The sequence below is a fragment of the Pelecanus crispus genome, chromosome 1 (assembly GCF_030463565.1).
Source record: "Pelecanus crispus isolate bPelCri1 chromosome 1, bPelCri1.pri, whole genome shotgun sequence".
Taxonomy (NCBI): Eukaryota; Metazoa; Chordata; class Aves; order Pelecaniformes; family Pelecanidae; genus Pelecanus; species Pelecanus crispus.
This window is the reverse complement of record NC_134643.1, coordinates 150,648,090-150,674,854: the sequence shown is the minus strand read 5'-3', so window position 1 is coordinate 150,674,854 and position 26,765 is coordinate 150,648,090. Positions and strand designations below refer to the sequence as shown.

General features: G+C 42.9%; 1 protein-coding gene across 1 annotated transcript in view; it reads left to right on the top strand.

The window, feature by feature from the left end:
* The window catches only part of JADE3 (jade family PHD finger 3), a 60,722-nt gene extending 41,839 nt beyond the window's left edge, over nt 1–18,883 (top strand). Inside the window, 7 exon segments of the mRNA XM_075715452.1 lie at nt 166–356; nt 2,654–2,865; nt 5,489–5,656; nt 11,116–11,232; nt 11,704–12,177; nt 16,341–16,458; nt 17,991–18,883. Of these exon segments, the coding sequence (XP_075571567.1) occupies nt 166–356; nt 2,654–2,865; nt 5,489–5,656; nt 11,116–11,232; nt 11,704–12,177; nt 16,341–16,458; nt 17,991–18,883 (2,173 nt within the window).
* The last annotated feature ends 7,882 nt before the right edge of the window (nt 18,884–26,765 follow it).

Below are 26,765 nucleotides of genomic sequence, written 5' to 3'. Positions count from 1 at the left end.
GAAATGACATTTACAGAATCCTGTCTCCCTAGCCTGGCTACACTTACCGGCTAGTTTAAAATCTGTGAAACACTAGGTTTCTTCGCACTTACAGCAAATATTTCGTGTCTTTCAAGGATGGGTCTTAAAAAAACCTGTAACTCTCTTTTTTTACTTTCACTCTAGGGTTGTAGCAGAAAAAGTGAAAGAAGTACTGTATACACGACCCAGGAAATACATCCACTGTTCCAGCCAAGAGCCCACAGAACCAGGTTACATCAACATTTTGGAACTGGCAGAATCTGTGTGTCGCTATGACTTGGATGACATGGACATCTTCTGGCTTCAGGAGCTAAATGAAGAGCTTACAGAAATGGGTAATTTCACAACACATTCTAATTTTAAAAGCAGCAGTTAATTTCTGCTGTTTGAGTTGTAGTGTGCTGTGTGAGATCTCTTAAAGATCACTGAATGAGAATTGAATGGAAATGCTAAGAAAAACAGGAGGTAAAAAAGTCATTAAAATAATTACTTGCTCAATCTGTTAATGTTTTATGTTTTACCTCTTGTGTCTAAAAACTTCTTCATGTCCAAAATCATGTGCAACTTCTGTAGACGGAGGCAGGAGAGAAAAAGCCCACACCAGGTGGAATTAATTTTAGGACTTCAAAAGTTAAAAGTTTTGTGTAGGAAAAGCAGATGTTTCCATTTCTTACACTTGAACATACTATTACTACAAATTCAGAGTTCTGAGGAGGTTGCATGCTGGGTTCTTAGCAGACTAATTAAGTTTCACACATGTTAGCCCATTTAAAATCAGCTAAGTAAACTTTCTTTTTTCCATGTAAGTTGTGGAATAGAGGGCTATGATGGGGAGTGAGCTACGGAAAATAATCTTGGAATTATCACTGGAATAACTGAGTTGTGGTGGAATAACCTGTGTGGCTGGCATTCTTCCGTGGATGATTGCAGGTCCTTTAGGCAAGACAGGTGGGCAAAAGAGGGAGATATTTGGCATCTCTTGGATGTTGTTCACAAACTTGCTGTTCACAAACAAGGAAGAACCTGTAGGGATGTGATAATTGATGGTAGCATTGGCTGTAGTAGCTCTGAAATAGTGGTGACTGAGATCCTGAGGGGAGTGAGGAAAGGAAGTAGCCTTCTGGTCCTGGGCTTCAGGAGAGCACATTTCTACTTATTTGGGTAACTGGTAGGTGGGATCTGGGAGGCAGCTCAGAAGAGTGGAAGTACTGAAGAGAGATAGCAGGACTGTAAGGACAGTCTCCTCCAAGCACAAGAAAGATCCATCCAGACATTCAGGAAAACAAGTAGATGTGTCAGGAGAACCGGCTTGGTGAAGGAGGGAACTCATGACTTGAGCTCCCGTGCCAAAGGATGTATGTAAGAGGTAGAAGCAAGGACAAGCTTCCCAGGCATACAGGGATGCTGTTAGCAAAACCAAAGCTTTTCTGGGGGGCAGATCTCCATCCACGGACATTTTCAAGATCTGACTAGATGGATCTCTTGAGCAACAACCTTGTCTGTATTCACTGTTGACTCTGATTGGAGCCAGGGATTAGGCTGGAGCCCTCTGAAGGTCCCTTCCCACCGGAATGATTCTGTAATTCTCTTAATTCAGGGAGTGAGAAAATATCCAGGCATCTGAGAGAACAGTTTAATAGCAGAAGACACTTTGTATCGGCAGTCATTTATCTTTTCTATTTCCCTGTTTATCAGCTGCAACAAGGAATCCGAATTAGTAGCCATATTCTTGTGCATAGTCCAGCAGTTAAAATATTAGCCTCTGATATTAATGTTTCATGAATACCCCAACCTTTGAAGGTCTGAGTAAATAGTGAACTATGGGCAGCAGCATCATTTTTGACTGAGGATTTTGAGAGGATGCAGTTTGGAGATTTGTAGCTGTGAATGTCATAGGGTTTCTTATGCAGTGATGTCCTGAAGCTGCAAGCTGAGGACCAGTCTCATAGCAAATCCTTTTTAAGTGGTTCTGCTTACACTAAGTTTGATTACTGGTAAGTGTGTATCGCATGTGTAGTGTTCAAGTGAACAGACAGTATGGACTGCCAACAGTATATTTATCTACTATTTTATTTTTAAAAACCCAACAAAACAGTAAAAGCACTTTTCATATCCATTGGGCTGATCACTCAAGTAGTGTACTGGACAGTACTGGGTGGTGGCAACTTCTGTATCTTTATAAGATCTAAAGCGTTCTTGATAAGTTGTATTTCCTAGGGAGTTAGTCTTCAGAAGAACATTGTGTTTGATTTTGGATGTCATTAGTGTTTCTTAAAGTGATGGAGGTGGAGGGAGGGTTGTATGGGAGCAGCTAGCAGTTTCTGTAAACTGCTGTCTGTCTTTTATGCTGTAGTGTTTTCTTCAAGGTGTAGTCCTGTGTTTTATGTGCAACTTAGAACTACTACTGGAGTAAAAGTTTGCTTGTATTTATAAGGTAATGCTACAATTAGCCAGTGAGTGAAAAAGGTTTTCTATTTTTATTTTATTTTGTATTTTTAGTATCCACGAAGGGAAGGAAGATGCTGAGTCTACTGCTTTAGTTGCTAGAAGTTGTCTTTCTCTTTCTGCATCTCGGACTCAGTCAGAGGCACCTGACTGTCCTCTAATTCCCCTTTTCTATTCTTTGTTGCAGGATGTGGGCCCCTGGATGAAAACACAATGGAAAAGACAATTGAAGTGCTGGAACGGCACTGTCATGAGAACATGAATCACGCTATTGAGACTGAAGAAGGATTGGGTATTGAATATGATGAAGACGTCATCTGTGATGTGTGCCGGTCCCCTGACAGCGAAGATGGCAATGACATGGTGTTTTGTGACAAGTGTAATATCTGTGTTCATCAGGTTAGTGCCTGCAGAAATGTTGACACTGTCCTGTGGTCTTAGTTTACCTTGGCAAGAGTGGAATTTGAACTAGTATTAAATGTTAATTGGAGGGCTTTGTGACTTTGTAGGTATGAAGGGTGGTACAATACTAAGTTGAATTTTTGTACCCTGACAGTTACGGTAGATTAAGTGGCCTAGCATGGTAAATATGTGGACACCTACAGTCTAATAGGAACACGAAGTGTGTTCTTTGGACTTACAAGTACTTCCTCTGTGACAGTAAACAATTTTCCCCCTATTATTAAACCTGCTTTTAAAGATAAACAGGTCAGGAAATGCTGGCTCGCCCTGTATGTGAAGAATCTAAAGATCATTTGTTTCAGAGCTGGGGTTTTTCCTCCTTGACTGACTAGTTAATTGGCCAGACACGGGCTGTCCAAATTTAGCCATCTGAAACCACATGTAGGCACATTAACAGACTGATCTTTTTTAGAAGGCAGAAGCACCTGCAATAACTGTGCTCTCGGTCTGAATGTTGCTCACATTTATAGCATTTCAGATGTGGCCAAGACTTTACGCTGACTGAGCTCAGCGTAGTTAGGCAGAGGTATCCTTATAATCAAAAAAGGGATATGAATCCTGTGGTTTCTGTGTGTCCTGTTCTGGAAGGGGTTTTTGCTATAAATTGAAGAGACTAGAAGATTTTTTTTTAAATGTATTTTTGTACCAACTGCAAGTAATACTTGGAAAACGTATCTGGCTGAAAAGGGACCTGTCATCTCCCTGCTTGCAGTGGGCTGGCTTCCAGCCTGGCCGCTTTCCTGATCTGATTCACTGTGTGAAGCAGCCACGTGAGCCTGAGTGCCAGTAATGTGGCCAGTGACAGGAATACGGCCGGCAGCTGGACCGCCTGCTTCAGCCCCTGCTTGTGCCTGTTCAAAAGTAATGGTGAATTTGCAGTCAGAGGCTCGTGGTTGCCTGCTGACAGCTGAGCTTGAGCTGATGGCCTCCTGCCTTCTTCCTGCTGACCCTTCCCCATGCTGGACCTGCCTGAAGCAAACTGGGGAGCGTGTCTGGGCTAGAGCTAATCCTAACAACAACAACAAAAAAAATCATTCTGTTTTTAATCTGGATTGGCCCTGGTTCACCACATAGCTTCAGGTCTGTTTGTCATCATACAGTGTGGAGGTGGGGTTAGGAGGAGTGTGAGAGATTTCCTCCTTCACGGTGCCCTCTCATGCCAGCTCAAACACATCGTGAAATTACTGGTTTAGTAGTCTAGGTCTCCTCCACTCATTAGTTGGATTAAATTAGAAGAGAGTTTCAGTCCATTTCCAACCACCTAAATGTGATCTTAAATGTAATGCCTCTTCTGCAATAGAAAGAATGCTGGTGGGAATGTGCCACATAAGAGAAAAAAAATCACTTGTAAAATTTAGATTACAGCTCCCCCTGTTGGGTTTTTACAACAGTCACATCAAAATAGCATTTAGGTTAGTCAGTCTTGGTGTTTCCATAATGCAGGGTTTAATTCAGAAGAGTCCCCATCTCTACAGGCCTGACATAAATGTGCAATGTTTTATGGTATTGCTTCATATTAAATACTGAGATTGTATAATCAGAAGGCTGGGAAGGCAAGTGTGGGAATTTTTATACTAGATTTGAATCTGAAAGACTGGTTACAGCTAGTGATCCTGTTCTGTTGAGGCTTTCAGCGTTACTGTTCCCAGAGATGGTGTTAGGAATGGTAGGATTTCCTCTGAAAGCCACCCGTTTGGTAAAGCTTTTATTTGGAGCAGTTGAGTGGAATTAGACCTTGGTTGCAGCCAATGGTTTGAGATACACTCACCTTTAATATGTGTGTATGTATGTACAGCAGGATATATCTAGATACACATGTAGTTAGCCATTAAGGACTGCTAGGAATTCGAATCAGAAAGCTGGCTAACTGTTTTTCTTTTCTTTTTCCTTTTTGTTTTTAATTCTCAACCTAGCAAAACTTAAGAAATTTCTCATTTTCTGAGGGGTTAAGTGCAATACTCAGGAAATAGGCATAAAACACAGCACCTCATAATTTCGGTATATGCCGTAATTTTTGTGGCAATATCATATAAATATTTAAGTAACAAACAATTCACAGAACTGTAACCACAAAGGCAATTTAATGTTGCAGGAAACGGTCTTCAGTCAAACAGCTCATATGCCTTCACATCTAAATAGAATTATGTTAGAGTGTAAAGTTATTAGTGGTAGGAAATTGTGATTTTAAAAAGGATTAGATGCAGAAGGTAATTTAAAGAAAAGTCTATGTTGTTTACTTCAGAAATTTAAAAGTCACTAAAAGGAAAGATGAAAGTTCTTAACACCAGTGGTGTTGTGCAGTCACAATGGGTATGCTTTACACTATAAACAAATAATACCAGCACACATTTTAAAGAGAAACCGGCATAAAAGGACTTTGCTTTAGAGGCTGTTTATCTCTGTGATCACTTGACTTGTTTTAAGGTAAAAAAATTAGAGAAGGATTAAATAAAGGCCAAACTGTGCCTTTAGTATTTGAAAGCTTTGGTCCATATGAATATTAACACTTGTGTGTGAAATCCTATCAGCACAGTGATCTCAATACCTGTTTTCCTCCAAGGCATGCTACGGAATCTTAAAAGTACCTGAAGGGAGCTGGCTGTGTCGCACCTGCGTCCTGGGAATACATCCCCAGTGCCTCTTGTGTCCCAAAAGAGGAGGTGCCATGAAAGCTACCAGGACAGGGACCAAGTGGGCACATGTGAGCTGCGCTCTCTGGATTCCGGAGGTAAAAATTTCTGCCTCTTTCTTTTCTATCGTAGACTCCTCTCTGTCCTCCTTCTCCTCGTTCCCTCCTCTGCCTTTTTATGTTCTCATGATTTAAGGTATCTGTCTGGCTTAATACTGGACTTCATTCTGATGAATCTGCACAGTCTGTGAGGACTGGGAGAAAGTCCAGCTTATGTTCCATTAATTAATCACTTTGTCCCCTCCATTTACTCAGCAGTCACTTCTTGGTTTTATTACAGTATCTGAGTGACCTGCTAGAAAGGGTTACTGATGTAAGCTAGTGTTCACTGTACAACTGCAGCTTCATTGTCTCTCTGATTTTCTGATGAATTTGTTTGCTGGTTAGGTGTATAATTTGCATGCATGCATCCACTTTTTTTTTTTTTTTTTTTTAAAAAGACACGCCCATTGCATTATTTGTGTAGAATGGACTCTAAGGTTTGTAGTTAAGGGGTTTTTTTAACTAATTTTTTTCTGAATAGTAGGGAGATGAGGCTTTTTATCTTCTATGTTCTATTTTATAAGTAAAGGCTTCTTGGATATATCTGTGCATACATATATAGAGAATTTAATAATGAAGCTTTACACTTTTTCCTCTGTTCTGAATCAAGTTTAGCATCACACTATAATTCTGTAAATCAGAATGTTCACTCATGTATAGGTGGGGTTTGTGTTTAATTTTGTACTTGGAATATTTCTTGTTTCTTTCTGGTAAGATCCACAGATCCATTACGGTGTGTGGTTTAATGTGAGGTGGTAGCCAGATCTGTCAGCACCATGACATCAGGGGGATGGATGCCTTATTTTCTGAACCTTCTGCTCCCAAGCACAGCCAAGCCTCAAGTTTGTAAAACTTTGAGGAAGATGTTAAGATTCTGAGTATTTTTTTTTTAACATAGCAGCCAGATGTAATGTGTAATTTCTAGCTCTGTCTCAGGCATGTATCTGCTTTTCAAGGAGGTTATCTTTGCAGTTGCATTTTCTTTTCAGGCTTGCTCGTAGTTCCTGGCATCTCTTCCATCTTTAAGGAGAGAGGAGTTGAGAAAAAAACAAAAGATGTATTTTTAAATTAATTTAAAAAATAAATAAAGTAAAAATCTCCTGACTTTTCCCCTTGTACTTATGAATTGGCTTGGCTGGAAGCTCTCCTGGCTCTGAGCAGACTGGTTTTCCTAAGAGATCCTTTCTGCATGTGGTTGCCTTGATGGTCTCGCCAGCAGAAGAGGAACTGGCAGGTTTGGGAAGCAGGTGATGGCAGGGCAGGGAGCACATGCTGCCTTCCTGCCTGCCCACTTCCCTCCGGCTGAGAAAGAGAAGCTGCCGGGGAGCACCCAGGTGGGAGAGCTCAAATCCTGCTGCTCCCACAGCCCACTCGGTGGCTCTGGGCCGCTCCAGGCCTCAGGCACCTCCTCCCCTCCACACCAATGCCAAGTGTGTCAGGCATAGTGAGGGTGTGACACCTGCCAGTAGGGGCGGGAAATGCCTCCTGGATCCGTTCTCTCAGTCTCTTGCGTTGTCACTTGTAAAACAGTTCAGTTGCCGGAGAAGCCAGAGAAACCTTTGGGAATCTCTGCTAAAATGGCAGGTCAGTTCCCGTCTGGAGAGTCATGTGCTGCAGGGGACAAGAAAGAGCCAGGGTTTGAAGACCTGGGGATGGATAATTTAGGGGAGAATGTGTATTCTCGTATACCTATTTTTCTTCTCCCCAAGATAGTAGCACACTGGAACACCCCCAAAAGAAACAGATCTAACTATAAAGTTACTGCCATTTCCTCTTGCGGCCCTAATAAAATGGAGCAAGGCAGAATGCAGAGAGGAATGGGCCATAAACACATCTGTACCTTGTGGTAAAAGGTTCAGAAAGGGACTTCATGAGTCACAAAGTATAGGCTGGTATTGTTGCAGGCAATTGCACCAGGTATTTTCCTTCATTAACTCATTCAGCACTGTCTTAAAATGTTTTTTCTTCCCTCCCTTCCTTGTGAACAAATGCTGTCGAGAGGCTTTCTTGACCCTTGCTTGACTGATGGGGACGTTTGAAGGTTTTTACTTTCCAAAGTGTACTCATTGTTGGTTTATATACTTTTATTCTTCTGCCTTTATTGTCTTTTAGTGTAAATGTGTACTCTATTTCGTGTTTTCTTAAAAGGCATTCTTCTAAAAATATAAAAAAAAGGAAACACTGAGACCAGAAAACCTATACTGAGTGTTTTGAAATTCAAGGTCCTTCTCTGCCTTAGGTAACCCATTACAGTTATGTCCTCCCTCAATCAATGTGGTGTCAGCTGAAGCAGAAAGTTATTTTTCCTTGCTACAACTGGAAGGGTATCAAATTGTTTATCCTTAGCTGCTGTTGTGAGTGACCGTGCTCCTGCCACTGGGCTGCCCTTCCCAGCCACCGATGCAGATCATTATGCGCTCGTGCAGCTGCTGGTGGCAGGTTAGGAGCAGAGGACAGCAGGGTGAAGACGAGCTGGCAGCTCATGTGCGGAACAGTTGCAGAGAAGAGGCTTCAACAGTCCCTTGTCTTCACTCTCCCACTCTTAAAACTTCTTCAGAGTACAGCAGTCAAAATGTAACCTGATAGAAGGTGAAGAAACAACAGAGAAAACAGCTACGTGTTATGGCAGATGGATCATTTCTGCCTGGGGATGGGAGGTTTTGGGGAAGGAAAAGATTGGCGCCTCTGCTCTCTGGATCCCTTGTGAGCAGCGAAGTTCAAACAGACTTTGCCTTGACTCCTGTCTTTGAATATCAGAAACATGCAGGCGGCATGAGGCCAGTATAAATAAATCGCACCTGACTCTGTAAGCGCCTCTTTGTGCTTTTGCAAAGTGGGGTAATATAAACAGGCAGCATTACAAGCTGAACGGACAGTATTTCCAACATAAATGTTTCCTGACGTTATGAGTCCCCTCTGGGGAAGGAGCAGGGAGAGCATTAAAAGGGGCAGAGATGGACAGGGAGAAGGTCTGTGTCAATTCCCAGCTCCTGCTGGGAAGCATGGTGGAAAGCTGGTATTACACAGTCTCCAGATTCTGGTTTCTTTTTGAAAAGAATATAGGCAACCTGACAAGTTGATACAATCCCTTAATTCCCAAAGGAAGTCTTGCCTCTTAGTGTAGTGGTAACTGGGACAAGAATTGCAGTCAATCTTTGTATTGTTTCAAAAATACCCATGCAACTTGTAACTAGCTCTGTTCTGAGCAATGACAAGTTAGGCTGATAAACACCTCTTTCATTTTGGAAGCAAAAAAGCTACATTTGATGATGTTTAAGAGCGCTGGACGTGATTTTGTGGAACCGTTCAAGCGTTTCAGGGACAGCTTTGTCACTTTCCCACCAATTTATAGGAAGGCCACAACAGATTAAATTGTTCATCATCTCTACCTGATGAGGGCATCACATATTGCCTGCCTGTTCTCCTTCTTGTCTGGTAAAACCTGGACCCTCTCTGAAGCCATCTCACTGTCTTCCTAATGAAGACTTCTGGAAATACCATGCAGAAGGTTGACCTCAGTATATTCCAGAAGATGTGGCTTGCAGTTGGGGAACCAGAGGGTGAAATACTATAACAAATATAAATCATCTTAGAGTCAACTTATGTCATTAATCCATGAAGTGCTGATTAACTTTTTTCAAATGTGGAAATGATGAACCAAATAATGTCTTTCAAAGCTGTCTTTTCCACCTACTTAAATGATCCTGAGAGCAATGCAGTGATAAGGAGAGAGTAGCAAAAATACTCAGTCTGAGCATAGCAACTATGACTTCCTGACTTGATCGACCTAGCACTGCTATCTTTGGATAAGTCTACCTCACCGAGGAGGTCTGCTGAAGCAAAGCCTTTCCTCCTCAGGGATTAAGCAGGTTTTAAAATGAATATGTGCATCAAGCGATTGTTGATATGTACCCCCAAAAGGAAGCTAGGAAATTCAGTTTAGGCTACTGGCTCTTGTAAAGTCGACGGTTTAATTATCACATGTTAAGCTATTCATATAACCTGGATTTCCCTAGGAGAGTCTTATTATAGAGGTAATCTATGAAAACTACTGTAGTGTAATGCTCTTGAAGTTTTCTAGGAAAAAAAAAATGCTATTCAAATCTCAGCCTTAACTGATTTCTTAAGGAATCAGCTTTATGCTGGCCTCACAGTGTCACAGCACATGACCTCCTTTCTTTGAATTCTTAGATCTGACCCCTCTGAGAAGAGGCCCCTATCCCACCACTGGGAAATACAGGTCTGCTCTGTTCAGGTGAATTGTTCATAGGAAGTGTGGAGACCTTCCTAGCTAGAATCAGCATTGTATTTCTGCTTCAGGCAGGTAGCCCTCCAAAGCACACAACTGCTAAATTCAAAAAGTGCTGTGTAAGCATCAAAATCCAAGCTTTTAGAGATGGTCATTCTTGGGACAGAGCAGTTATCCCACTGAAATCTTCTGCCATGTGCCATTCTCAGTCTGGCCCAGTTCTGCATGTTGGTCATTCAGAGCTGGCCAACTTTTTGTTTCTGCCCTTAGATAAATCCTGTCTGTCAGGAGTGGTTCAGGGATGCCTACAGAAATAATTTATGTCTGTTTTGGTGTCCAAGTTATGGAGGACAGTCCTTGTTTCCCAGCATGGACAACAGGCAGCTGAGGAATTTCTATCACGATGGATGTGTGGACGTTAGTATAACAAAGAATAGGAAAAGGTATCCTGTGCTTATCTGAATTTTTTTCTTTCTTTTAGTATTAATATCCATAATCTGGTCTACCAGAGACAAATGGATCATCCAGACTAAGTATGTGAAAACTGGCACAAGAGAATATACCGTGCTTTGCAGTAAGAGAAGTTTGTTGTATTCTTTCTCAAGTTATACTTGATACAATCTGTAGTTAGGAAAGTGTGTTAGAATCACCTCTTGCACTGCTTCTCCACTGAGTGCTCCCAGAGCTGGGAAGCAAGGCTTTCCCTGGGTGCTGACTGATAGATCTGGTTCTGCCCCAGATTGTGAGCTGGCAGAAGTAGCTATTGTAGCAGACCTGTGGATTTTAAAGAAGGAACTTTTCAGGTAAGTATGAGTAAGTGTTCCTGTTTCATTCTGAGTAGCTTGCATTTTGGTACTTTTTAAGTTAGACCAGTTAAAGCAGCACAGAAAAAAAAACAGAATGGAAAGGAAATAAACTTAAGCATCACTTACTGCAGTCTCTCGGCTGTTTTATAACAAGGCATGGTGTAGATGCCTCAAATGTTTTGAAGGATTGCAACTTCTAGTCACGAGGTTAAACTAGTAGTATTCTACAATATTGCTTTCGTGTGAGGTCTTTCAGGGTCCCTTGCTAAGAAGTGTGAGCACATGGAGATCTTGCGGTGAGATAAATGTGTGTTCATATTTCTTCTTCTGGTATTAATGGAGGGCTTGTTTTTATTGCCTTGTTAACTGCTTTCTGTGCTGGTTTTTTTTTTGTTTTACAGGTTAGTATCGCTTGCCCAGAAAGGATGGAGCCAATCACAAAGGTGTCTCACATTCCACCAAGTCGATGGGCTCTAGTGTGTAGTTTATGCAAACTGAAAACTGGTGCTTGCATTCAGGTACGTACTTGTCCCATGGTAACTCTTGAGTCTATGTGAGAAGGGCAATTTTGGTTTTGTGTTTTGTTCTTCTTGTGTTCTTCCTGTGTTCAGAGATGCGTTACAATGCAGATGACCATTAGATAGATACCTACTTCTTCATAGCTTTTTGCTATCAAATTAGTTCACTAGCACAGAGGTTTAGGAGTTAGTCTGAGTTGCCTTCTTATGAATAAGGCTGAGACATGTAAGGACTGCTGCTATGTGGGTCAGAGATGGATAGAAAGGTCCTTCTGTTGAACACTTCACAAATGAGAAAATACTAATCAGGGTGATGCCAACTTTCAAAGAGATCAACAGATATTTTTAAGAGTGCTTAGGAAACATGTTTTTGTAGAGACGAGCTTTTATGTAATTAAGATAATTCTGTCCTTTTTTTTTTCTGGTTTGTCGCTACTGTTAGTGATGGAGGTTTTTTGGTTTTCTTTGTAGTGCTCTGTGAAAAGCTGTATTACTGCCTTTCATGTCACCTGTGCCTTTGAGCATAGCTTAGAGATGAAGACTATCCTGGATGATGGGGATGAGGTCAAGTTCAAGTCATATTGTCTAAAGCACAGCAAGAACAAACAGAATTCGCTGCCTGATGTTGATGAGCACCCCAAGACCGTGTCAGACCAGAAGCAAACAGAGAGCGAGAAAACCAGTTTGCGAGCCCAGAAACTCCGAGAGCTGGAAGAAGAGTTTTACTCGCTAGTTAAAGTGGAGGATGTTGCAGCAGAACTGGGCCTTCCTAAACTTGCTGTAGACTTCATCTACAATTACTGGAAATTAAAGCGAAAAAGTAACTTTAACAAACCATTGTTTCCTCCCAAGGAGGATGAAGAAAATGGCTTGGTGCAGCCAAAAGAAGATAGCATTCATACTCGCATGAGGATGTTCATGCATTTGAGGCAGGACCTAGAGAGGGTAAGAGTTTAACTGGTAAAGTTTTGAAAAACTATTTGCAGGTGAGCAAGGTCTTTGTTCGTGGATGAAAGTGGGAATGGGGGAAGCACAGGGAGGTAATAATTAAGGCCTTCAACTCCAATTTTTTTATATGCTGCATTGCCTGCTGCAGAGACTTTCAGGAACTGTCCCTTCTCAGTCCAGTGAGAGATCTGATGTGAAAAGAGTGCTTCCTGACTTGCTTAGAGGTTATTCCTTTAGCTATTTTAAGATGCATGTTTCTATGCACAATGGACATATTTGCTAATTGACTCTTTGATTTCAACTTCAATTGAGTAAATGTTTTAAAAAATTGAGTAAATTTATCTGACCCAGCTGTAGTAGTTGCTAGTGATACAGATTCAATAACAAAAAATGTTACTTTTATTAAATGAAAGTAAGTGCAAACAGTGAAGGAATGGGGCAGGCTTAAATTCTTATCTTCCACTTTCTGTCTTGGGATGGAGGGACTCTTGATTTGTACTTAAAAAGGTGTTTTGTAATGGTTATAATGGAAAGGTAAATATTAGCCAATTCTGGGCTTGAAAAAATCAATTTGCATTGGTAAAGCAGTAAGTATTCTTTGAGTGTGCGTTAAGCTTTTGGAGAATCCTAGAAATATGTTAAAGCAGAGCTTCTCACCCTCATGGTTTGAAGGCAAGTAGGTGAAGTCCTAGATGGTTAACTTCCACGGTGACTTTTTGGCTCCGCACACAGAAGAATAATGCTGGCCTGTACTCGTACTGCTTCCTGTGACATCTGATTGAGGAGTCTCACCTCTCTTCCTTGCCAGCATGCTGGTGTCAGCTAGTCCGAGGTAGCGGGCAGGCTGAATTGCTCGTTGCTCTCTTAACCTAGATGCTTTCACTGCATGTATCTGCCTTAGGTGCTACAGTTGGTTAGCAGTGTGAAAATAACCCTCTGAGTCTACCGCTGCTTGTGGCTTTACTGAGGAGGAAAAGGAAATGATCTTTCTATCAGTAGCTAACCAGGCTCTTGTCAGATTGCCAGCTAGCCAGTAGTTTGAAAAGACGGGAGTCCTTCAGCAAAATTCAGAGCAGGAATTTATTAGGAAGGCATATGTAGTGCCTTTTTCCAGCAGGTGACGGGGGAGGAAGCCAGGCTTGTTACCACTCGGAGGCTGCCCATTAGGTTGGCCTGTTAGCTAGTGATCACCTGCAGTTTTCAAGGGCTTAGAGATAGGTGGTGAATGTAAAAAAAGGTAACAAATTGAAGTAGGTGTGCTAAATGTGATACGGAGATGAGACATTGGAGAAGAGGGGAAGCAAAGACAGAAGAGAGAAAATAGTGTTGTAAGAAAAGGGAAAACAATATTGGGGAGAGAAGAGCATGAAAATACAGGTAGATGAGTACTGGAGATGAGATTTGCACTTGTCAGTCTAACTGTTGTCTTGAATCTAGTTATAATCAAGCTCAGATTTCCTTTTCCAGGAGCACTTCGGATATGGATCCTTATTTTTTAAAAAAAAATCTGTAACACAGCTGAAATGGAGGGTTGGCATTTCAGTTGTTTTTTCTTTTTTTTCTTTCAAGAAACCATTTTAAGCTTTTTTCTTTTTGCTTGATGAGTGGTTGATTTGCCTCAAAATTTGTTAAAATTGATGTACTTATTTTGAGTGGAGGTACGTAACAACCCCATGCAACGCTACAGGCTTGGGGAAGAGTGGCTGGAAAGCTGCCTGGCTGAAAAGGACCTGGGGGTGTTGGTCAACAGCCGGCTGAATTTGAGTAGGCAGCGTGCCCAGGTGGCCAGGAAGGCCAACGGCATCCTGGCCTGTATCGGGAATAGTGTGGCCAGTAGGACTAGGGAAGTGATTGTCCCCCTGTATTCAGCACTGGTGAGGCTGCACCTGGAATACTGTGTCCAGTTTTGGGCCCCTCAATACAAGAAAGACATTGAGGTACTGGAGCATGTCCAGAGAAGGGCAACGAAGCTGGTGAAGGGTCTGGAGCACAGGCCTTATGAGGAGCGGCTGAGGGAACTGGGGTTGTTTAGCCTGGAGAAGAGGAGGCTGAGGGGAGACCTTATCGCTCTCTACAGCTACCTGAAAGGAGGTTGTAGTGAGGTGGGTGTCGGTCTCTTTTCCCAAGTAACAAGTGACAGAATGAGAAGAAATGGGCTCAAGTTGCGTCAGGGGAGGTTTAGATTGGAAATTAGGAAATCTTTCTTCACTGAAAGGGTTGTCAAGTATTGGAACAAGCTGCCCAGAGAAGTGGTTGAGTTACCATCCCTGGAGGTATTTGAAAGACATGTAGACATGGCACTTAAGGAGACATGGTGTAGTGGTGGACTTGGTAGTGTTAGGTTAATGGTTGAACTTGATGATCTTAAAGGTCTTTTCCACCCTAAATTATTCTGTGATTCTGTACTTTGTACTTTGAAACGGATATCTCAAAGTTTCCAAACTTCCTGTGCCATGAGATTTTTCTGCTCAGTTGTGTCTTGGGGTGAAAATAAATCTGGGAATCTTGGAATTTCCTTTCTGGGGAGAGAGGTTCCAGTTCTGAACAGATGGAGTTGAGTGCTAGGGGAAGTATGTTTGGCAAATATCTTTCGACCAGTCCCTACACTGTTTCTGTGTTCTGAAAGCTCTTTTAAGTGTTTATCAAGAACTTTCAGTGCCTCTTCCTGTTCTCACTACATTAGGTGGAAATATTGCTGTTAACTCAAACAAATAGCAAAAGTAGAATTATGTGGAACTGAATTATAGAACCATAGGATCACAGAATGGTTTGGGTTGGAAGGGACCTTCAACAATCATCTAGTCCAACCCCCCCTGCCATGAGCAGGGACATCTTTCACTAGATCAGGCTGCTCAAAGCCCCATCCAACCTGGCCTTGAACACTTCCAAGGATGGGGCATCCGTAAACTTCTCTGGGCAATCTGTTTCAGTGTCTCACCACCCTCATTGTAAAAAAGTCTTCCTTATGCCCAATTTAAACCTACCCTCTTTCAGTTTAAAACTGTTGCCCCTTGTCCTGTCACTACACGCCCTGGTCTCTCTCTGTCTTTCTTATAAGCCCTTTTCATAAAATGAAAGGCTGCAATAAGGTCTCCTCGCAGCCTTCTCTAGGCTGAACTGCCCCAACTCTCTCAGCCTGTCCTTGTAGGAGAGGTGCCCCAGCCCTCGGATCATTTTGGTGGCCCTCCTCTGGACCCGCTCCAACAGGTCCATGTCTGTCTTGTACTGGGGACTCCAGAGCTGGGCGCAGCACTCCAGGTGAGGTCTCACCAGAGCAGAGCAGAGGGGCAGAATCACCTCCCTCGACCTGCTGGCCACGCTGCTTTTGATGCAGCCCAGGATTCGGCTGGCTTTCTGGACTGCAAGCGTGCATTGCCAGCTCATGTCCAGCTTTTCATCCACCAGTACCCCCAAGTCCTTCTCCACAGGGCTGCTCTCAATCCCTTCATCCCCCAGTCTGTACTGATCCTGGGGATTGCCCTGTCCCAGGTGCAGGACCTTGCACTTGGCCTTGTTGAACTTCACAAGTCAGTGCAATGGAGTCGGAAAATAAACTGCTAAATGGGTCAGCCAAAATGTGTACATTGCACGAGAAGCCAGAGTGTTCTTTTAGAGGTAATCTGCATGTTAGTTTTGGTCCAAACAGGCTGGCTGTCTTGGGTAGCTTTGTAAAAAGTATTACTTTATACTGTTGCAATAATTTTAGGGGAAACAAACATAGTTTAGCTGTTAGAAGTCATTCTATGAAACACTTTGCAGGGAAATTTCTGGGAGAATCCAGTATTGCCTGCAGCAACATCCCTGGCATCGTACATAGTGGAAACAGGCTTACAGACAAGCAAGTCTTAAAATTTACCTACTTTTCTTTTGACTGGAATTTTGTGTTTGCTAACTGTTTCTATAGTTGAAAATATATTCTTCTGTCTTGCAGAATATATTCAAGGCATTCACTAAATTGGCAATTAAAAAAATTCCAGGTTATTTTTTTTTAATTCGTATAATATACGAACATAAAACGTATGTTCAGTAATATTCACGAGAACTTTGCCAAGGGTTTTTGCATGTAATGTTGTTTTAATTCTGTTGTTGATGCACTTTTTTTAACTATGTCAGGATTTATTTTCTTATTACCTATTAAGTCTCCTTTTATTTCTCCGTAGGTAAGAAATCTCTGCTACATGGTAAGCAGGAGAGAGAAACTGAAGTTGTCTCACAGTAAAGTACATGAACAGGTCTTCAATTTGCAAGTCCAGCTCATTAATCAGGAAATCGCTGCAGGTAATCATATAAGTGCAAAATATTTACAAATTCTATCGGTATTTAAACTAAAAAATGTGTTTTCTTTATGTTCCTGCTTAGTGTTTTTAACATTGTAAATCTGCCTTTAAAAACTTCCTTTGAGTACACAGTCAACCAAAGTAGCAGCATACACAAAACACTTCAATCTCTTAAAGAAATATCCAAGTAATTATTTTATTTCATGTATATTTCTGGTATATGCCTATTACTTATCAATCACTATGGCATCCAGATAGCAGAAACAAGCTGGTGGTAACCTCTAGGTTTTCTCCAGCTTCCTTGGCTGCTGTTTCATGGTACCATTTCCCCACAGCAAGCTCTGTGCTGCTGCCTGGTTTTCTAGCTGAGAAGGTTTGTTGCTTGCTGTCAGTAGTTGGTTCCTTCAGGCAAAAGAGAAGAGTGACTGATAGGAATTGCTGCTGTTCTCATGTTGCCTTGCATGCTTGATGAACAGTGCAAAGAGGCATTTTTTCGCCTGCCATCTGCAGTTACTCTCCTTCCTTCAAAAACAGTTTAAGTATTCTGGGTTTTAATAGTGAATAGTAACTGCTTAGGAATGCTGATGTACCACAACCCACTCTGCCCTTCATTTTTGTAGTGACCATCTTGAAATAGGGAACACAACATTTGGAAAGAGGGAGAGTATCTATTACCATGCAATTACCTTTTTTTTTTTTTTTTTTTTTAAAATAGGGAAGGCAGCTATTTCTTCAATGTGAAATTAAGATCTCTTTGTTCTTTCAAGATATATATTATGTTTTTCATGACCAATTTAGAGTGAAGTCTGTGCTTTTTTTCCTCTACCCTTGAAACATGGATAGGCTTCATTAGTACTGACAAGGTGGTTTTTTTAACTGTTTTAGATGAGACTAGTACTTTGTGGAAGCCGCAGTACTCTAAAGCACTTTGGTTTTATGTAAATGCATTTTATTAGAAATGTCTACTCTATTTTACGTCTTAACAAATACAAGTGCTTTTTTAATGCTTATTAGACTAGCTTGATGGCTACGCTGCAATGGTGCTGTATGAGTATAATATCTAAAGACTAATATATTGGTGTGAAAAGCCTTCTAAAGCAAAGAGAATTTTATAATACAAAGCAGAGAGTTGAACTAAGTCCAAATTGAAACTCAGTTTGGAGCATTGTTTTTTCTCTATCCAAAACTGAATATGAACCTTTTTTATAGCTTAGTTGGAACTACTTCAGTCATATCTCAAAACTGGTTCAATTTGCTGGCTTAAAGCCCTGTAAAAAGGGCACATTGTTGTTTTTAATGGAAATGCTAAAAAGCTTACCTAAATTCTGAAACGGTGGATAATTTGGAACAGTTTTCTTTATCCCAACTTCTCTTTAATGTCCTAAAATAATTTCACACTAATTGTTTGCAAATGCTTCTTACTGTTGAATGACCTTCTACTGGACTATAATACTTGTTACAGATAACAAAACGATTACCCTCTTTTAAAAAAGCCTGTTTTTTCTTCTGCCCCCTTGTCTCTTTCTTCTGTAGGCCATACCCTGACAAGTGCACTAGAGAACACACTGTTCTACCCACCTCCCAGGATCACCCTGAAGTTAAAAATGCCCAAATCAGCACTAGGAGATTGCAAAAATAACTCGCTGAAGCCTGGCAACAGACCACTTTCTCCTGACAACAACAGCACTGTTTACAGCAAGCGAAGCGTGCCAATGGCAAAGGAATCGTTTGAAATTAAAGCAAAATCTTACTCCAGGTATCAGCATGACAGCAGAAGTAATGGGTTGCTGGCAGGGATCGGCAAGCCTCGGAGCGAGGTGAAAGATTCTGGCCCTACACAGATGCTGGAGTTTCACCGGGGCCAGCCGTCCGGGAAGCCCTTAGCGCTCCAGGCTGCTTTGCACGGACAGTCTTCCATTGGGAACGGGCGGGTGCAGCAGGAGAACTCGAGGCTGGCGGCCAAGTCCAATGGTCTGATGGGCAGGGCTGGAGACGTGAGCCAGAGAGACAGCTCCAGCCAGACACCCTACGAACAAGAGTCCGTGCTCACGGCTCACTTGGCCAGCCAGAGCGGTTTCAGAAAATCCACCATAGAACATTTTAGCCGGTCCTTTAAAGAGGCTACCAACAGTCTGGTGAGGACCACGGAAGATCTCCGGTGCTGTGAAAAGCCAACGAGAAGACTTGCAACAAAAGATCGCTTGTGGAGCAAGCAGACGCTTGAAGGTGCTCCGTACCAGGACAACGACGGGTACTGTCCTGACTTAGAGCTGAGTGACTCTGAAGCAGAAAGTGATGAAAACAAAGAGCAAGTGAGGTTAAGACGAAGTAGCTCAGAGAGAGAAAGCCCAAGTAAGGACTTTGGAAGAGATTGTCACAATAGAAACAAAAAGAATATGATTTCTCACAGTTCGGTACAAAGGTGATTAGAAGCCCCCACGGGGTAACTCAGCCTTTATGTATTCCAGTGTACCAGTGCAAAGCTCAGCATCAAAAGGTTCCAGAAAATAGTTCAGGACCTATGTTAGGAAGAGTTGCAGTAGGGGATGGGGGGAGGGGAGAGAAATCAGAGTAGTTCTGCTCAACTGTGAATTGGCTTGCAGTCTGCACGAGGTTAACTGCATTGTTGCAAAGTCATGTTGAAATGGATGTGTTTTACTAGAGGGTAACATCTGGGAGAGCACGAAGCAGTTAATCTTTGCGTAAATTCAGGAAGCTGCTTCCCCCTTGCCAGCTTACGTGCGAGGCAACGTGTTCATGTTACGTCAGTCTCGTGGTGGTGGACAGGTATTAAAGAAGTCCTTGCATCGCTCTAACGTGTTGCAGGAGACTGCAAACGGAGACACTGAAACTGCATTCTTACGGCACCTGCAGTATGGCTTTGATCCAGCAACACACTTGCGGATGTGTTAGGATTTTAAGCACGTGAAAAGTCCTGCTGGTTTCCCCCGGGAACGTTTGTGCTCAGATCTCCGAGCGCATGCCGGTGTGCTGTGCTGGATCAGGCCCAACGTGACTACTAAGTGACGATCCTCTTCTGCAGGAGGCTTTGAACTGCAGTGGCGTTTGCAGGCTCCTTGCGGAGGGTGGAAGCAGGCGTCACTGGCGCTGCCAAACTCGCTGACCTCTAGATGTGCCCCCGTTTCCTGCTCTTGCTGAAGGTTGTGTTTCTCTTCACAATAATTTGCTTATTTTGTAAATATACAACTTCTAGTACTTCAGTTTTTTTAATCTCTGTACATAGTTGCTTGTTGTGGGATGCACTTGTAAATATTTTACCCAGCTAACAAGTACAGATGGCTAATTTTGTGGATAGTGTTTACAAAAGTAGATGTACTACTTCAAAGAAAAATGCTATTTGACACTTAAATTTAGGCAATCACCAATGATGCCAGGTTCCTCTTGAAACTGAGATTTCACGTCCAGAGGTGTTTGTACCTGGTATTTTTAAAATAAGCTGAATTAGACTTAATTTTGGCTGAACTTTTTACGCAGGTACAAATTTTCAAACCTAGTTGCCTGAATACAGGCGTAGGAGCCTTATTTCTGGCATCTAGGTCTGTAAAATTTTAGCCAGTCATCATTTGGAGGTTTTTGGTCTTTTTTTTTTTTTTTTTTAATTGCTGAAAATGTATTATTTTACTAAGCTGCTTTTCAACCTCTGGATCAGTTGCTGTTTCCCAAACTAACGCTTTTTTGTATGTCCTTTAAAATGAGCAGTTGTTAAGTAGTGATTAAATTTCAGCCAGTCCTGAGGAAGTGAGAAGGGAGAGGAATCCTTTTCTGTTCCTTTCAATGACCGGATTTTCATTTGAATGCAAACAAACTTCTTGTTTTCCAGATGGTGTTGTGTTGATCAACAAAGTAACTGCACTGTTTTTCTCTGAAATGCTGTACATTTCATAAACACGCAACATCCTCTGTCCCCACATCACTGGCTGAAACAGGCCAGGTTGTATAGGGCACGTCATACAGCTCCTTTCTGTTGAGGGTTCATTTTGTCTAGAAACAAAAGGTGTTCCCCACCCAGCGTGAAGATGACTATGCAGAATCCAACCACCCACCTGTTTTTCTTTATAATCTTAATTTATTGCTTTTAGCTTGGGAAATGGCAACAACATTTTTAGGTTTGTTCTAAACTTGGAAATCTCCCTAGTTGCAATAGGACTAGCAGGTCAGGGGCTGGAGGACTTCTCAGTAGTGAAATAAAACAAAGTATACTTGGCAATTCTGCTCTGTTTGCTTCATGCATCTTTTTTTTATTTTTCTCCCCCACTTCTTGATTTTATGTATATTTGTGTAATTGATCTTTCTAGAGCTGTATCTTCAAAATTATTTCTTTTGGTGTAAATATGCAGTAGCATTTTAGGTTTCCACATACTTTATTTTAATGGGAGATGCTTTGTGTTCTAAGCCATGGGTCATTCAGAATAAGTAAACAAATGTCTGTTCATTTGTATTCCAGTTCTGATTCTCTTAGTTCTCCTTCGATATTTATTAGTAATCCTCTCTCACTGGTCATGAAATTTTATGAAGCTTGTATTGGGAACACTTATCTGGGAGGTCAGCAAAGCGTTCATGTTATTTTGTGGCCGGAAGCCTATGACAGAAGGGAGGGGGAAAATGGTGCTTCAGCAAAACTCGGCATTTCTGCTCTTCTGGGGTTAATTCAGTTGTTTCCAGTCTGGGCAATGGTTTTGCTAATTTTTACATGATTTTAATAGATATATGAAGGAGCCCTTGGTTATGTAGTTCTCAAGTATTGTCCCCAAAGTGCATTCGCTAGTTTTTATTGTGTGTTCGGTGGCTAACTGTTTGAAGTATTACCTCTTAACCTTATTTGTAATTTTTTTTGTGTTTTTGCATTTTGTTTTATATATATAAATATATATATATATTCAATTTTCCAAGATGGACTCGGTCTTTTTCAGATGTCCCCTTTTTACAAGTACTTTTTCATTAAATTATGAAACTGCTAACAGTATTTCCATTTGTTGTGATTTATTCAGGGCTTTACCCTCTGTGTCTGACAGGTTGTTAAACTCATCAGTCTAACAGCGGTGCTGTGTCCATCAGGAGTAAATTATTTCTGAAGACTTGGCAGTACTTTAACAAGTTGAAGTGTCAAGGAAAACCTTTCCCCTTCAGCCTCCCCAAAAAAAGAGTCGCTGAACACTAATTTGCTGTGTACAGCAAATAGTCCAAGCCTGGATTTTGTTTCTGCCTAGCTGAGCAAATGTAACAGACCATTTGCTGCCCTGGCCTCACTTTTTTTTAATATATTTTCTTATGCCCTAGTATGACTGTTTTTCCTTGGTTGGACAAATTAAGTTACAGAGGAAGAGCCGTAGCCAGGCTTTCTGTCTCATCCCTCCTCTTCTTGTACGCTGGCACACACGCAGAAATGAATACTTAACAGCCAGCTACTGCCATGTGTGTGCAAAGGACAAATCAGTGCGCGCGAGTTCCCAGGGCTGATGTTTTTTGTCGGTTTTGCATGACCGGTTGCTGTAGTTCCCCCTGCTCCCACAGGCCGGTGCTGTGATACACCTTGCTGGCAGAGAGGAGCCACACCCTGTGCCAGAGCAGGGGAGAAGGCAAAAAAGGGGAGGAAGATGGAGAGAAAGCAGCAGGTGTAGCTGCACAACCGATCCGATAGCATCCTGCCTGCTCTGATGCGAGAGCATCCCTCCTGCTCCAGTCGGCTCGGTAGCTGGCAGCGTCCAAGAGGGACTGGGGGTTTCCAATCTGCAAGTTGGAGGCAGCAGTGACCCTCCTGCCTGCGGCAGGCCGGGCAGCAACAGGGCGAGCCCTGAGCTGAGCGGTCAGCATGCTTGTGGCCTGGCCTACGGGCAGGAGCGGCTCAGCAGGTGCCCCCAGGCAGGCTGGGAGCAGAGCTGGAGGTGGGTTGGGTGAAATGGAGCAACAATTCCCTTGGCTGAAAAGAAAACGGGAGGAAAAGAAAGGAAAAAGGCAGCAAAGGTGCATACAGAAGAGAGGAAAAACTAAGTACTAGAAAGAAGCAGTAAGCGTTGGGTTGTCAGGCATTTTTCAGGACCAGGATTACTCCCTCCCTAAAGGCGTTCTTGCAATAGGTTCCAGCAACCAACTTCCTTTTTGTGACTTTCTGACTGGCGGCCTCCCGTTCCCTTTGCAAGTACAGTCTGCTTGTGCCTGGGATGTGGGAAAGATGGGGCCAAGGAAGGAAATGGGTATCCCTGTTATTTTGGAAATGGCTGCTGTTGGTTTGTAGAGTCTTTACAATAAGTAAGCGTGGTTACTTGTTGACAGTAACTGGGGCCAAGCTCTCGGAAGCACTAGCAGGGGCTGCGTGGTGATTCCCAGCACCATCATTTCTGCATTTATGGCTTTGTCCAAAGAGCGATGTTTCTCGGCTGTAACTTGCATATGTCATTTGTAGAATGCTTTCTTTGCACCACGAATCCCAAGCCATAGAAGAAGGAATTACAAATGTTTAACTCTGAAAAATAAGCCTGAAACATTCACTTGATTTGGTGTGGAACCTCACTGATGACTAGGCCTAGGCATACAGGCTACACTGCAGCCACGTGATGTGGATCTGATATCTGGGAGGGACTGAGCGTTACCAAATGTTCAAAGCCTGCCTCTTGTGAGCTGCAAAGATTATCCAGCGAAACCAGTCATTTTGATCGTTGGGAATTTTGATGATCCCAGTACTTGTGAAGGTTTAGCACTGCAGGGAATTGACACATCTATTGGGAAAACATGCTTTTGATGTGAATTAATGAGCAAAAGAAAGCTGCTTGCACAACCTGGGAGCTTGGCATGCAAGGGAAAATACTGGGGAAGGGCAGAGATGGAAAACAATGGAGTGCCTCAACGCGGCTTCTTTAGGAAGTGAAGACTCAGACTTCTGGGTTCTGGTTTCGTGAGAGATGCGCAGCTACTGCTGCTTCTGAATCTTCCTTTACACCACCTTCATGGCTGAACAGGCTTTTGCCCCTCCTGAGGCGCAGTTCTGCAACGTACCCCTCTTGCAGAGAGCATCCTGGGGTGACTGCTCCCGGGCTCCACTCCTAACCAAGTCCGCACATCTGTCAACCGCTGGACTCTTCTGGAGCGATGTGACAGAAGTGGATTACAGTGACTGCAAGCACAGCTTTCTGAAACAAAACATTACATAGTGGCTGGATAAGCTGTTTGAAAATAGCAGATGTGCATGCCTATTTCTGTTCCTCAAGTTAACCCCTCTGCAGATAGCCTGGATAAGTTTGCATGACTACGTTGGTGTGTGTAAGGAGAAGCAGCCTCAGATATTTGCCCATTAGTTTCCCTGCCTCCGTGAGTACAGCTTCCAGATAATCTTTCCCTTTCTCCAGTAGGCTTCTTTTGGCTGGGACAACCTCCTGGATCCACTTTGCCCTGCCCTTTTTCTGGGACTCTTCTTTTGTTTCAGGCTGGGCAGACCCTCCCTGCCTTCCTATTGCTTTCTCAGCAGCCCTGAAGCTGGGTATCTGCCTCGCCTAGGCTGCCTTATCTGAGACATTGTTTTAAATCTCTGGGTAGGCTCTGTAATGATACCTTTATGGTTTCTTTTGACTTAATCCTCCCCAAGTTTTTTCCAGTTTCTGTTGTTTTTCCCCAGGTGCTGCCCCACCCGCCCTCAGCCTGGGGAAGAGCACTGGGCAAGGCAGGGACACAGGGTGTATTTTGACAGAGTTCCGTAACAGCTCAGGAGGTGTTCTGCTGGCCACACTGGTGGGCCAGTGTCCTGAGGAAGAACTTAAAACCTAGCACAACAGCAATGTATAAAGGAAGATGCCTTCAAGAAACCTCCTGGTCATCAGAAAGCCCCTGAGCTTGTGACTGACATCAAGATATGCCACTCTTCTATTTTCTGTGGTCTCAGCAACCACAAGGAGTCCACTGGAGTAGTATCTATAAAAAGAAAACATGTTACATGCCATTTGGGAAAATGGCTCTGGTTATACTTTTGGAAGTGTGAGCCCTAGTGAGGAATGAGATATGGGGGGGGGGGGGGGGGAATTGCTAAACTAGCGACGCACTTCACCTGAAACTACGGTGCTTGGTTGCATTCCTTTGTAGTTCCATCTCTCTTATCTCAGAAGGGTGGTGCTGAGCAGTTTGGGAATCCCTGCCCTGGCATCACTGGCATTTTAGGCTTCAATTGCATCTGGTTGAATGGAGCCTGACCAAAGTACTTCCCATCCTTAAAACTGATGGCTCAGCCATTGTTCTGTTATCTCCTCTAAAATGGGAGTGGGGCATTGCCTTACCCTCTCCCTTCTGATTATTCCTTCTACAAGAAGCCAGCCATCTCTCCTGCCTTAAGGAAGCATAGAGGCCAAAAGCTGGATGAGCCAGGTGATGCGGATATCCATAAGCAAGTTGTAGTTTACACTGGTTACCAATGGCTAATACAGAAAACAGACCGTTCAAATTGTCCGTCGAACATGCTAAATTAAGCTCAGAGCAGTCACTCCAAAACGTGCTGTTAATTTGAAGTTTGCTTCTGATTTGGGCCTGAAGAAGGACTTGCATGCCTGAAAGCTGCAAACAGTGAAAGCACTGTCGCTAAATCAGTTACTTGAACGAAAGATGCTGCCCCCCTGAAGCCCTGGCTCCTTGCATGGCCTCCATTGTGGCTATAATTTTGCAGGTGCCGTAGCACATATCAATGCGCCCTTTTTTTTTTTTTTTTTTTTTTTTAATCCTGAGGCAAGCAAAATGCAAATCTGGGTCATGTGGGGTACAAAGAGCAGAAAAGTAAGGCATTAATGAAAAATGTCTTGGCCGTGCTCCACTGAAGAACACTTTCTGAAGCGCCCTGTTCCCTGCCTGCTCTGAGTGCGGACGAGGGGGCTGGAAAGGTGCAGGCTGGGCACTCCAGCTTTGTGAGGGCAGCTTAAGGTGCCAGGAACTGGCACTTGCAGGTGCTCCCGTGACAAAGAAGTTGGAGGTGCACGTTTGAGGGTGTGAGGGGTGCTTGTGAAACACTTGAGAAGCTGGCTGCGCTGGGAAGGGTCGCACCTTTTCCTATTGCACTACGTTCTTAGGTGTGAGATGCTTTTTCATGAGATCGTGGCCGATATATAAGAAATGATGCTGAAAGAAGTCTGAGTAATAAAGTGTAGTAAGTAGAAGGTACCATTGCTAGTTCTGTGAGAGAAGCTGGACTTTTAAGGCTAAATGCCTTCAACATGACTTCATGGTAACTTGGTGCAATCCTTTTTAGAAAAGATTCCCTGTTTGAGATTCTTAATCTATTCTGCATTAACTTATGTGACAGCAATGGGTGTTAGACTTGATGTAACATGTAAATTAATCAATGGGCACAAGTCTGCTATTTAACACCTCCTGCCACCTTCTCGCAAGGAGACATTTGCAAAGCAGGGAAGTGGTGTACTTTGGCAAATGTTCGAACTGTATGAGTATTTAAATACACGACTGTGATCATCCAGACTGGTAAACAGTTGAGACTTTGCAGCAGTTTGATCTCTCCTGGACTGCTTGTTGCTTCTTGTTGCTTACTAACAAATAATAAAAGCTTGATCCGGACACACGAGTCAATTCCAAGAACTATACTTGGCTGAAAACAAGTGCATGGCAGTGCCAACTCTTGCTTTCCAGCCAACTGATTGCAGTGACTGATCTTATTTCTAGCTCTGCTCTTGCTTAGTGTTGGGTTTTTTGTTTCGGTTTGTTTTGGTTTGTTTTGGGTATCATGTTGGCACCCCCCCCCCCCGCCAAAATGCAGTATTATCTGCTAGTGGTAAATTCCCACGTGCTCGCTATGGATGTAACAGCAGGGCAGGCTTACGCTGAGGTAAGTGGCTCTTTGGGCTCCAGTGCCCTTGCCGCAGTCTGTGCTCTTGGCCGCACCTTGCCCAGCTGCAGAGGAGGCCTGGCAGACTCCTTTCGTGCAGTGCAGTGCTCAGAGGCAGCTGTGATACGGATATCTTACACACCGCATTTGCACTTTGCACCAGGCACAGATAAGGCCTACAGCCCTCCCACCTTCAAGCAGGGGGGAGGACTAACATAGAAGTAAAACAAGGCAACTCAAGGTGAAAGAAAAAAGACAAAGATGGCTCTAAAGATGAAGAAATGACAGGATCAGGCTCATAAAAGGAGAGAAGAACAACTGCGCCCTTCCAGGAACCAGCATAAGCAAAATCCAGTCTCTTTTTATAACCCCTGAAATCGACCAGCAACCCTTCTTGCCTGCAGTCCTTATGGGTGGGGGGATTTTTCCATCTCTGTGGCACACTGTGTCATTGTCCAGAACTGCCGAGTGTTTCCTGA